This window comes from Labrus mixtus, chromosome 4 (assembly GCF_963584025.1).
Source record: "Labrus mixtus chromosome 4, fLabMix1.1, whole genome shotgun sequence".
NCBI lineage: Eukaryota > Metazoa > Chordata > Actinopteri > Labriformes > Labridae > Labrus > Labrus mixtus.
Window position 1 is genome coordinate 28705476 of NC_083615.1, and position 14213 is coordinate 28719688.

A 14213-nucleotide genomic window follows, 5' to 3' on the forward strand; every position below is an offset into this window, starting at 1 on the left:
TGATGAGGATGAGTAAGCAGTGATTCATGGTGAAGAGTGTCGGTGCTCCATCTCCTGCTTCTTGTAAACTTTCAGAGAGCTCCTCCAGGGTTTTTGTGTTGGCGTCGGGCCGCCGGCATGGCAGCTGACTCGTGTCTCCTTCAAGGTCTTTCTATTTCTCTCCGACAGGCAATCTCTGTGCGTCTTCCTCTTCCCTTCACCCCCTCTAACGGTGTGATCAATGGGTAGTTTACTTCACCCTGTTCATTGATCTTTTCACTGCCTTCCCGCTGCTTCTCATACAGCAGGAACTAAATCAAGAACAAAACATTTTGAAGAATGTGTTAAGGGTTGGCAGGTGAAATCTGGAGGAGAGCAGACAGCTGTTGTTTTACCTCTCTCACTGTGGATGTTTTGGAGAATTTTGAAAACAGGTTAATTTCTCTGAGTTTTGAAAGGGAGACGCGTTTATAACATAAAGAAATTAGCTATTGTGCATGTTACTAGGAGTTAAATAAAATAACTTTTACACCACTCTCATGTCTGAACAATCAGGGCCTGACTGCCAAAGGATTTAGCAACTTCCAGCATATGAAACAAAAAGAAACCGTATAATTAGTGTTGTAGTACTTGAAATCGGTCTTCGAGACCGGTCTCAAGATCACTTTTTGAAGGTCTCGTCTCGGGATCGAAAGCATTTTTACTCGCTCTTGCATTGTCTTGGTCTCAGACTGGATGGACTCCGGATTTAAAATTTTAAAGACCACCACCCCCCTGCTCACAGGATGATTACTTTTCACTGATATTTTTGGTCTTGGTCTTGTCTCGGTCTCACCCTACCTTGATCTTGGTCTTGACTCAGTTTTGATCCCAAATGTCTTGGTCTTGTCTCAGTCTCGGAGCACTCTGGTCTCAGGTATGTCTTGGTCTCGGTTAGTGTGGTCTCAACTACAACACTACGTCTATTTCACACACGCAGGGGTTAAATTCACCCATGACTGCACTGAAGAGCAAACAGCATCTCTAAACATCGGTGGTGGTTAAAGGAATTTAAATGATCCATTTTACAGTCATTTGAGTTAAATTGTCCCCTTTCTATGTAAAAAAAGTATGTAATTCAAAAACACTGGCGGTAACAGCCACCCCGATGAGAGTGAAGCAGAAACAGTCTGTTGAGAGCAGGTGGTGACTGTGCCGCAGTATTTTAAGAGAAGTCAACAGTTCAACCTCTGTATGACTTAAAATGAAATGTTCTGTATATGAAGACTGTAAATATTACTTTATCATCACTATTAGGGGTTCAATCTGTCCAGCTGTTAGCATCTCAACACTTCATCCACATGTGTGGAGACGGAGTGCAGCGCAGCAGGATGCAAGTTTATTTCTCTTCTTCAAGTCGTCCTTGCTTACTCCGTCAGAGAGGAAGCTTTGTTTTAAATGTTATAACTCATGTTGTACTTTTCTAATATGGCAACAAAATGAACCCTAAAAAAGTTTTACCTTCCTCTCTGAGCTCCTCATCTTTATGTGGACTAAACAGCTCGGCACAGCTCCATGCAAAATCAAGGTGCAGACTCCTTTTCTCAAAATAAAGACCATAACAATAAAAAAACTGCACAGAGCAGGACAACTTTTGGTTCATGTTTGCACCTTTTAATCATTTAAATCAGGTTACTCTGTTACTTCATGATCTTTATTGGTTGGCTCGCAGCTTCTGCCTGCAAATAAACGACATTGACGTTTAATTATAAACCTGTGGAATTAACACTTCGGTGTTCTTTTTTGCCATTTTGCATTTCTTTGAAAAAGACGAGATATAAAATGTTAAATTGAGCATCGGAGGTTAGGCCCGGGAATCTTCGGGTGACTCACGATTCGATTTCGATTCTTTGGGTCACGATTCAATTCAGAATCTATTTTCAATTCAAAATTATTCTGGATTCAGGATCTGCTCCAGTCATCTGTGAGATTGTCTGAATTTTAATGCTACATTTGGCATTCTGCTGAGTTAAAGCATGCTGAGCTTTGAAAAAAATCTTTTTTTGGAAGTTATGAATCTATTTAAAATCTCAGAAAATAAGAATCGTGATTTTTACATGAATTGCTGTTACTGTCATTGGATAGAGCCAGACCTGCTGCTGTTTTTTAAACTTTTGCTTTACTGGACATCTCCTTAATCCCTCCCCTATCCCCTGTGTCTCCTTCTTTGTGTGTTTGCTCCAGTGTGAAGATGGTGCTGCTGTGGACAGCCGGTGACGTCTTCAAGACCACCTACTTTGTGATGAATGAGAGCCCGACTCAGTTCGCTGTTTGTGGCTCAGTTCAGATCCTTATCGACGTGGCCATCCTGCTGCAGGTCCTCTTCTACAGCCAAGACACACGGACCAAGCTGGGATGAACAAGGATGTTGCTATCTGCAACAGAAAAAAACAACACAAGGCTCCTGGGTTCATTTAATTTGGTGTAGTATTTCAAGGCTTAAAAAAAAGAGCTGCAAAGATGATAGAATTGTCCTAGGGCACGTTAAGCTACCAAATTATGGAGAAAGCCAAAAGCAGTGTAGATTTATTTGGTGTTCCGCCTTGATTTCAAATATTTGGTCTTAAAGGTTCATTCAGTTTAAAACTCTACCTTCAAGTCCAATGAGGCAAACCGCCTGAGCTTTGAACAAATTATCCACAGCAGCATTAACAATAAGAGCACTTAAAAACAAAAGATTAAGATTTTTTAAGCGAGATAAGGATGTGTTTTTTTTAATATTTGATACTATTTATTTGTTTCCTGTTGAACACGACTTGTATGCTGGACTCCAAGAGGACATGTGGAAACATGACTCACTCCTGCAGCTCACTCGCAGCAGATCTGTAATGGCAGCTGTTACAATCAGTCCTGCACTGGTAGCCCTGCACTGGAATCTCCTGCCTGACTGATGAGCCTCCCACTTCACACTCCACACCTAACATAAGACCGGCCTCATGATGCAGAGAGAGAGTGTGTGTGTGTGTCTGTGTGTATGTGTTTGCCATGCATGCTGGTGTTTCTCCACAGCAGATATTGATTTTTGCCATTGGCATCCAGTGCGAGCCGAGGCTACAGAAGGTATGCAAAGTAAGAGGAAGTATATAGGACATCAATCTGTTGTATTTGTGCTTCAGGGTTTGATTGACAAGAAGTGCAGGTCCATACATTAATGAAACAGTAAGCAATGCTGCTATGCTCTGCGCCTGCCTTTGTCACAGACTCTTTAGTCCACACTAAGAAATACGTCTGATTGCAGGTCAAATACTGCAGAATTAGTTACTATTTGATATTTGTGCTATTATCGTATGTTGTAAGTAACACAGAAAATTTTCTCACCCCTTAAAAGTAATGATACAAAATATTGAGCTTGTTTTCTGAAACTCAGATCAAACCTTTTTACCTAACTCGTTCCACATGCAGAGCGTCATGTACCCAGGATGACCAAAGATTATAAATGTTAAATATGAATAATAATTACAGACAAAGCTGTTTTAACTTTTGGATAAATTATAACCCTAAGGCCCCGTGTCCACCTAGCGTTTTTCCTGGTAGCGCTGGCTGTACGGTCAAGAGCGCTTGCATGGAGCGTTTGCATGGAGCGTTGGTGTGCTGAGAAGAAACGCGCTGCACGCTCGTCCTGTTTCTATGACAACAGTCTGTTGACAACGACCGCTGTATGACCGACGCAGCTCTGTTGCTCTTTACTGCATGTTTTATAGTTAAGATCGTTTTTATCCTGATCAGACACGGAGCAAACAGGATGTGGGTATAAGACAAGATCTGTTGGCGACAAACATACGGAGCGCAGGTTGAAAGATTTTCTGGATTTCTCCAGTCACAGCCTGCTGCTGCAAACGCTGTCTCCTCATTCAGAAAAAAAACGGCAGGTAGACACAGGGAACTAACGATGCATTTTATGTTACTTTAAAGTAAATCAAGGGAAGGCTTAAATAGGACGTTTTATAACCCCTCTTTTTGTCAACAACAAAAGCTATACAGCAACTTTGAGTCCATCTCTTAGCTCCAAATAATTTGTCTTCAGTCCCTTACATTGAAATTCCTTTTCTTGTCATGTGCATGAGGCGATCTGAAGAAGTAAACAGACTTTAAAGTCTCACCAGAAATATCCTCGTAATAAAACATCATTACAGAAATATTAATCCATTTCAGCCATCCAAAATGCTAAGTTTTTTACCAAATATCTTAATCAAAAGTTAAATAAGTTATTTATAATGAATCACTAATTCAATGTCATATTCTCAGGGGAAGTGTTTTTTAAGCGCTTTCTTGATGGTTTCCTCTTAAAGCACTGCATGAAACAAATCAGTGCCAGCAGCTGATTAGTAGTCAGAGCAGGTTCCTTTAACTCCCCCCCAGGCTTGAGTTAATTAAGAAATAAATCTATTGCACCTGCTTATAAAGTCCACCAGCCAGCATTTTAACTTAGCAGCCAGTTAGTGTCCGTCTGTTCCTCTAAAGCCTTGTGTTTGCAGATTCTCCTTCACTGAACAACTTTTGAGAATTGCACACTGCGGGGGTTTTGGTTTGCATTAGTCAGACTACCTCTTATTGAAGCTGCCAGTATGCCTCAGTATACCTCATCTATATAACATGCTTTCAGTAGTATTAGTGATGTGATTCTCAGGAACAGCATGCTGTGATCCGACAACTTACGATATCCTTTAGAGTGAGAAACATGGCCAGAGTTTCCTCATATTAACGTCAGGTTTTAACGTTTGATTATTGATCTTTGTCCTGAAGCAGAAGTTTGACATAAATCTGATAGTACTCTCATGTCTGTACAGTAAATATGTAACTACAACTAGTGTGGATTAGCTTTGCCTAACATAGAGCTGCAAAAGATGACAAATTCTGCTTAAGCCGACTTTATTTTTGATGAATAAAAGCTGAAATTGTCAATCTACGGTAAAAAGCAACTTACAACCCTGTATGCTCACCTAGCTTTTAAAGTGAATGAGAACTGAGACTCTGATTGATTTAAATAATGTGACACCCAAATACACCTAATCAAGCGACTGTATCCATCCTGTTTGTGCCCTGCGCCTCACTAAGTGCCCAGATTGTGCGCTGTCTAACTAGCTAAATGTATTTGGACACGCCCCCTACACACTTGGCCGTGTACTTCAGACCATGAGCTTTAGATTGTTTAAACACACAAAGTAAATAAGGACGTGACCAGCCTACTTGGACACATGTTAAACTTAGTAAGAGGGGCTTTCATTCGTAAGGCTGCTTGCTGTAGCTTCATATTTGTCGTACAGATAAAAAGATTGAATTTCAATCGATCTATCCTCACAAGTGTGTTTTTAAAAAATATGAAAGTTTAGTAATCAGTCATTTGAGATGTTTAGGAGTCATAAGTTATAGGATCATCAAACTAATGGTGCATTCCATTTACCTCGCAACTCAAACTCAAAGCTGGGAATGACATCACTCCCGAGTTAACTGCGTTCCAGATGCAAGTCGGACGAGCAACATGGACCCCTCCAGGAGCAGTGTTGGGCAGTAACGTGTTACAGTAATAATATTACTATTACTAGTATCAAGTAGTGTAACGAATTACTAATGAAATTCCAGTAATAATATTACAGTTACTCAAGCTAAAAATAACTCGTTACTACTTTACTGTTGTTGTTATTACCCCACTTCTGATTTAAAATGCAACAATCCCCAGATTAATTTCATCGCGTACGTCAGCCAAGCAGGAAGGTAGCGAGCTTCATGGTTGCCAGGTTTGCAGTTTTCATGCTGAATTGGGCTTCATTTTAGGTGCTGCTGCAAGTAGTTTTTTTTTTGGCCATTGGGCTTATTTCGTCAATTGTTGTCATGCATACCTGGCAACTCTGGTTGGCTTGGAAGGTGGAAGCGCTCAAGTTTATATTCAGCAGCTGGAAATTAGTTAGAATTTAGTTTTCTCGAGAAGAAAGATGACAAGAACATCGTTGTCAGATGTAGATTGTGTCCTGGTACTAGGACTCTTTCTACTGCAAAAAACACGACCTTAAACCTCCTGAAGCACTTACATCAACAGCACAACAACGTGTAAATAAACCCCTCCAACGAGCCCTCTGCGGCCCGGAGGATAGCTGTAGCCCTACAATACCTACAAAACAACCAAGACTGGATTTTAATCGTGGACAGCTACAAGCGAAAAAAGAACTAATAAAACGAGTAGTGTAACATATAACTGTTGGCAGGGAGTAATAAGTAAAGTAATTATATTACTTTTAAAAAGAGTATCGAGTAATGTGTAATATGTTCATTTTTTTCAGTAACGAGCCCAACACTGTCCAGGAGTACATTTGTTTTGTTAGCTAATACCAGACGATAACAACACACTACGTGATAGTTTGTGCACGAAAACAACATGTCCACAGAGAGAGCTTGCACGATACTATCGGTTTGATAGATTGAATTACACCAAAAGAGGGCTAAGCTGCTAATAAACACAATAGTTACAGCTTAAATGTTACTGTTGAAGCATGAAGCAGCCATGTTTGATTTTAACTTGGGCTACTGAAGCTTCTCCGAGTGTCCAAGTCGGAATTCATACTTTTGGGGAGCGTTCTTGATGACGTATCAAACCGCCATTGGAACTTCCCACTTCTGGGATCAAATGGAAAACACCATTAATCTCTGTGAAGAAGAACTCTGTTGTATTTTTTATGTGTATCAGTTTGAATACAGGACAGATTAAATATATAATCTATATGTTTATGTATGAGTACGTAGATACGTACATCACAAAAGAGATGTTGGAGTAAAAACATGGAATGTGTTTGATGAATGAACTGTGTAAATAACCACGAGTATATCAGTCTATGGATCCAAAATGGCTGTTCTGCAGGAGCTGCTGTAATAAGTGTTGGAGTGACATTTATAAAGGGGCTCAGGTTACTGATAGACTTTAGTGACATTCACTTTTGTGGTTTCTGTGACCTTCCATTGTGTGTTTCCCTCTGCGTGGGTATGCATTGGTTCTTCAGTTCATCTTATCCAACATTATATCTGTAAGCAATATTGTGAGCAGCATGTCTCTTATCTCCTGTTCCCTGAAGCATACCACAGTTGTGTTGCGTTTGCATTATTTCTGTATTCTATATGCTCTTATCACCAGATGTGTATCTTTATATTTTCTCTCTCAGCAGAAGCTCAGGGTGGAACCTCGCTGGATTTAGCTTAACATTTTGGGCTTTGTATAGCCTTTTTTTATTCAAGGGCGTTTGGACAGATTAGCACACACACACTGAGTGGTTGTGATAATCCTTCAGCCTCGTTCACATTCTGGTTACTTTGCTTTTTGCCCAACCCGTAACGCATTCATATAAGGAAAGGGGACTTTGTAGTCCTAGAGAGGGAGTGCTCTGATTGTTACTTCTACCACATACAGGATGAATCTTTATGTCATGGATTACCAAATTTTATAATTATTAGTTTGTTTTTTAATAAGCATCTGTTGATTAAGGAGATGTATGTAAATGATCTGTGAAACCAAACATAAATGATGCCTTTAAAGTATATTAAAGCTCTTGTGAGGAGTTTTTAACTGGGTACCAAACAGACTGAAATGAATACTGGTACCTCTTTATGACCAACAAAAACAAACAAGATAATCGGTAGAAAGACTGATGATTTCTATTGGCTTTTGTAAATGTTTGATGATGATGCTACCAGGCGATAGGTGGCGGACAAAGTGATCCTTTTTGTACGTCTTCCCCTGAAAAAAATGTTGATGATAAATTTGCCTTTATGAATTAAGCACAGGTGGAGAAAAAACACTACTCACTCAAGTTTAGGACAAACGACATATGACTTTGTCCAGAGGGGGCACCAAAAGCCATACCATCTGAGAGTTCCTCACAGGAGCTTTAAAATAAACCAGAACAAAGACAAATGCACATTGAAATGAGATGTGACATCATGATTATTACCGTATTATGTACAAGTCTGTGATTCCACTCAAATGCAAAAACAAACTCCCAAATGATACACTTTAAGTGGTTTTTACTATCTGATGACAGCTGTATGTATGTGAAATATTTATCATGTTATTGTCTCACATATAAACTATTTATATTTCAGCATGTGCTCCAGTGTTGTTACTGTCTTCAGGCACAAGAAAAAGATAAACTTTAAAGTTACAAACTTCTGGTTTAGACAACATTTCCCAAGAATCAGTTCCTTTATTTCCCAACAATTCCTACTAAAATGTTCTTGACATAGTGTTAGGAATTAATGTAAACTTTAGTACAAAAAAAATGAAACACGCTCACACCAGTCTTTTGAACATCAGCATATAACCAGTATTGGTAAATCCCACGGCATGCTTGTGCAGGTTCAGGGTCATATGTGTGCAGAAACATCTCCAATTAAGGGATTTCAATACATCTCTTTATATTTTCTAGGAAGCACTTTCTACTAAGAAGCTTCTCTATGTTCTCAAACACATCAGTGCACTCTCTGAAAACGATGCTCAGATCTTCCAATGAGGCAAGAAAAGCCATGGAAATACATTTCAAATGTATGTACAGCTCACTTTTATAGTTTTTTTTTTCAAAACCAATTATGCAATGTTTCAAACTAGACAAACGTCTTTCAGCTGATGGAAACCGGGAACATACATAGATGTTGCTTAATGTGTGCAGTGACACTCTCAAGTAGTAATGCTTTCTATTTGTAGTTTGAATTATTCTACCACTAGATTGTGTGCAATTATGGTCAGAGCTGTGCTGACATCGACACACATTCCTAAGAATAAGTTGATATATTTCACACTTTGCATATTAATGTTCTTTCGTGCTCAATGCACACACACACACACACACACACACACACACACACACACACACACACACTTCTGTAGGCGCACTGCTGATAAATGAGGGTCCTAATCTGAAACCTCATGTGAACCCTTCAAATAGGAATATCAGCCCTGAATCACAGCAGAACAAAGTATTTTCCATGCACCTGTTTATGAGTCCTTCCACACTGCTGCTAGTGCGATCACAGAAAGCTTTGATGTAAAAGTGTTTGTGTGAGAGTTATCCTGGGAAACTTTGAATTCCTCCATTTGAAAGGATCAGAAGAATACCTGTGTGGCAAAAAAAAAAAGATTGAGGCTGAGCCGGACCATGCTTCATGCTGAACACAGCGGGGCAGGCTGGTGGGGGCAGATGAGTGGGGGTTAATTAAGAAAGTGTTGCTTCAAGGCTTTAATCCCCTCTGGCTAATGCATCACTTCTCACACACAGACACACACACACACACACACACACACACACACACACGCACACACACACGCACATGCACACTGAAATGCAAAGTAAGACCTCTGACAGTGTGCAGTGCAGAGGAGCTGTGCCGTATGGTTAGTAAAATATTAACACGGTTACAGTAGATAATGGGCGATTCTCGATGGTTTATAGATGAGTTAGTCGAGGACAGACCATGTGCTGCACCTGTTGCTGTCTTTCCTCTACCTTTGCTCATAAATCCATAAGTTGAATACGAGTCAGACTGGAGCTCCTCTGAGTATACCTGATGGTAATATGTCAGACCTTTACCTGTACCTGAGAAGACATCACTTTACCTATGTAATATTTAACATAATGCACAGTCAACCTATGATGGACCTGTGGGCTGTCTTCCACCATCATCATCATCATCAGCAGCAGTGTCCTTTCTGTCCATCTGTCCACCCATCCATCAGCTCATCATACTACATGTCCGTCCATACTATCGCTCCTTTTAATGATTTATGAGCAGGGCTAAATTTGTCCACCTGCACTTCATGTCTGTGATGTCCTGCACAGCTCTGTCCTGTATTTATAACAGTGTGTCATTATGCTGTAATAGAGAATAATGTGTCTCCAGTGGGTGTTTCAAACTCGAGTTTACAGGGAAACCAATTGAAGTCTGCACCACACTCAGTGGAACATGTGTCTATTTTCTTGTATGTTTCCTCTAGTTATCTGTCTGATTTAAAGATGGCTTGTCTTGGTTGGAGAGAGGTGATGTTATATATTTACATGCAATGCCAATCAGACTTTAGCATTTCTAAGAGCAGAAAACTGTTTTATTTTGGTCTTTATAAATGTTAAGGGAAGAATGTGTGACTTTTTATTCCAGTAGATGTCGCCCTTGACCACCAGCATGAAACTAAAACAAACTGCTGTTTGGCCACACCTCCGCCGTACTGAAGCCTCCGCTCTCCTGCAGAGACACACCTCCAAACCCCTCTCCACTCACATTCACACAAAGGAGTTATGTATTAGAACGCACCATGTTTAAGCACCATTAAGCGCAAGCAGTGGACAAAATTGTTCTTGGCTTTAGCTTTAATTGCCTGTGTCCTGCATTGTTGTGTTAGCAGGCTAATGTTAGCACACTTTGGTTAACTCGTAGCTTCATAAATTAACACAGAATGACTGTGATCTAAAGACACTTGCATGAAATCCAAATAAGCAGGGAGTATGTTTTTCTTCTTTTCTCTAGTCCTCGACAGCTTTATACCCAAGGCCGTCCTGTGCATGTAATCAGGGGTGCAAACTCGTCATATTGATAATGTTACATATTTTATGATAGAAGATATGTGAAAATATTGTCATACTTGATGACTGTATTATGTTCTCTCAGACTCTGCTCTGAGAGCTACTTGCATAGTGACTGCCCTTCACATCACCCCTTAGTAGAACATGGTAAGCCCTGTTCTGCAGATTCATCCCATTTATAAAAAGGGACTGAAGGTTGGGAGCACAGGTTTTTCATGTTTCACTGAAGCTTTATCAAAAAGTTAGAAGAGAACATAGATATCGACAAGCAATTGTGTTTTTCTTATTGTTTGCACTGCTTCTTTAGTAGGTCTGAATGCTAAAATTGTCTGTAAATTCACATTTTATATTTTTAAAAAAAAATCTTCCCGGACCCCCTAGGGGGTTTGGATTCACGTCACCTTTTTCATCCCTGATGAGTTTGCACCCCTGATGTAAACATGATGTAAACATGATGTAAACATGGCTCTGACAACAACACAGCCAGCCAGAATCGCGCTTCTCACTCACTCATTAATCAGAGACATTATCAATGGATATAGTTGATGTCTGCTGTATATGTGCACAATGCTGCACATTCTGTCTTAAAATATTTATTTTTTCTTAGACAATCACTGACTACATGTCTGTTAAACATTCATCCACTTCCTTGACTAGAACCAACAAGTTGATTTGATTAAAATAAGCACCCATTACCATAATGACTATTCACTATGAATAAAAAAAGGACACGCCTTGATTGAATAACCTTTATCACATGACTCAAAAGCATTCATATTTAAGGAAAAAACAACTCATGCATTTCACTTCAAAAGTAACATGGAAAATGGACATCATCCATTCCTACCCATCTCTCTCTACAGATCTCTGAAACCTTTAGTTCAAGCAGCCTCATCTTCTACCACTTTCCTCCTTTAATAAAGGCAAAATCTGTTCTTATATCTTCTTAAGAAAGAACAAAATTGGCCGGGGCAGAGAGCAAATAAGAGAGATCAAACTGCAGCCGGGCCGAGGATCTTATATTAATGGTTTCAGGTAAGCAGCAGAGTCGCTCTATAAAAGCTCCTCAGCTGCGGATGGTGAGAGAAAATGATCTCTCATCTTGTCATCAAAACCAATAAAAACATTTCACTGCTCACGCCTCGTAGGAGCTGCTTCTTAAACTGACCTTTCAACCCCCTCCTCTTTTTTGGTCAAAACATGAATGATGGGACACAATGGAATAGAGAAGAGCGTCTGATGAGAGCCGGCAGAAAAACATCCAGATGGTCTCTAATCTCTAAAAGGTTCAGGTGAGACAGTTCAACAAATAAAGGTACCCGACTCTGCAGCAGTGTGCATTAGTGAAGTAAATGCCAGCTTCAGAGAGTGAAAAAGACATCACTCCTGAATATAAGGCACACAAGGGACAGAAGTGCAGCTCCTGATGCATGCTTTTAGGAAATGTGTCCAGATGGCTGCAGGCTCAGAGCAGACTCATGGTCCAGGAGTCCAGGACAGTCGGCCCTCCCAGGCACGTAATGACAGGCCCGGCGCAGCGGGACAGGATCAAACTCTCAAGATGGATGAGTTTATTCTGAGGTCGCAGACTGCAGAGGACAGAGAGGTGCAGTGAGGAGGGGAGAACAAAGAACCCCGAGGGACAAAGAGTGAAACACACTCAGGTAACTTTAAAAATCTGATGTTTGAAGATTGAAGAGCATAAAAAAGCTTTGGATCGTCGTTTTTTGGATTTTTCTGTATCTATGAAAGTGTGCAAAATGTCTGTTTTGAAGCTTCCACTTTAAGATACAAAATGTGGAATTTTTACACTAAAATATCTAAATAAATCAAAATGAACTAAACCTATGTTTTATATTTGGTCTTCATAAGTACTAACATCCCCTCAGAGAAAAGAAACTCCAAGGCACTTTCTTTAAACAATTAAAATGCTTTTATTTTCACAGCATGGGGCGCTGGTGGCGCAGTGGTTAGTGCACGCTCGCCCCATATGGAGGCTGTGGTCCTCCAAGCGTGCGGCCCAGGTTCAAATCCGACCTGTGGCTCCTTTGCCGCATGTCATTCCCTACTCTCTCTCGCTCTCCCTGATTTTGGACTCTATCCACTGTCCTATCTCTCCAATAAAGACATAAAAAGCCAAAAAAGAAATCTTGAAAAAAAAAGACATGTCCTTGAGTCAGTAGAGTGGGAAACAAAGGAGAGTGGGGAATGACCATAGACTGTAAATATTACTGGACGAACCCTGACCCGTCTGTTACATAGGCAACAAATGAGTCCAATCGAGGGCCGCATCCATATTGGATTTGCAGTCTCAACCTAACTTCGGATCAACCTAGCAACGGCAGTAAGGCGGGACCGGCAGGACTTAACTCCGCCCATTCAGCTCAACGTTAGCAGTCCACTTCACAGCATAGCTAACAGCTAGGCTGCTATCATCCCCTATTCCTGCTCATCCTGAGTTATCTCTATAAACAGTAAGTTAACATTTAACTTTTCTACAACAAAGTTAAAACGAATTATATTCAACCCAAATATTTAATTAAAGTCTTAAAACTACACTTTTTTAAATATACAATTATGGTTATTAGTTATTTGTCAGAGCAGTTAGTCTTTGTCAGTGTTAGCAGAACAATACATTAGCAAAGTTTTATCCATAGACTGTAAATAAATATGAGACATCCAGAAGAAATTAATATTACAAAGCATACAGTTCATGTTACTGTTCTGACAAAAAGAGGAATGTCTGTGTCTTATATTTACTGATGTCAACAGCGATGTGGGTGAACATGACAATTATTTAGTATTTATTATAAGATATTTGTTTTCTATAGAACCCTGTGAAGTCATGGAGTCTGTGGACAGTGTCAGCTTCACACCAAAAACTTTAAGTATTAGAAAAAATAGTGTTTAAGACTGGCATCTATTATTAGGAGTTGCAGCTACCTTGTTCAATATTATTCCTGCAGATGTGGCTAATAACAAAAAAACACCCTGAGCTGTCACATGTAGTTAACTGTACATTTTGTCTTGTCTGAGGCATTAATTGAACATCTTTGTATTTCTCCTATAGACACAGTGTGGATTATTGGTGACTTGTCCGTCGAGGTGCCCAGAGAGCTGCAGAGACAGAGGAAGAAACCTGAGCCTCAACAACATCTGCATTTGTTGGTTCTTCTGGGGTGGACTTATGTTGCTTCTCTTCAACAGCTCGCTGCGAGGGAGGTCTCCCCCGGATGGCCTGAGTGATGTCACCCACAGGCTGAGAGCTGAGGCGTGTTTTAAGCCTCTTGACAAAACGTTACACCGCACCCGCCTGTCAAGCTGGTCAGCTACACGCCTTATTGTGAATAACTCTTATCCTTCATCAAATCAAACGACCCCCGTACAGTGTGTTGATTGAGACATGAGCTAATCAGACCCATTTGTTTGTTTTGTACCAAGCTGTAAACATGTTAATCTCTGCTGTAAAAACAGACTTTTTGAATGTAGTTTTTCAGATTAAATAAATATTTCTATATAAATGCACTCCTTTATGTCTACTTATGAGTATACATTTCAGATTTGAAATGACAAGACTAAAATGTGCATTAATGCTCAACTCAATAGCTTAGGGAAGGAAGTCTACTTTTACACAACTTTGTC

At 40.0% G+C, this 14213-nt stretch overlaps 1 protein-coding gene across 2 annotated transcripts in view; it reads left to right on the forward strand.

Moving 5' to 3' along the window:
- Nucleotides 1-8102, forward strand: part of si:dkey-246g23.2 (solute carrier family 66 member 2) — a 61311-nt gene extending 53209 nt beyond the window's left edge. For both annotated transcript variants that reach the window (XM_061036757.1, XM_061036758.1), the window contains exon 5: nt 2203-8102. In XM_061036757.1, the coding sequence (XP_060892740.1) occupies nt 2203-2377 (175 nt within the window). In that variant the 3' untranslated portion in view covers nt 2378-8102. The remainder of the gene's footprint in view (nt 1-2202) is intronic.
- The last annotated feature ends 6111 nt before the right edge of the window (nt 8103-14213 follow it).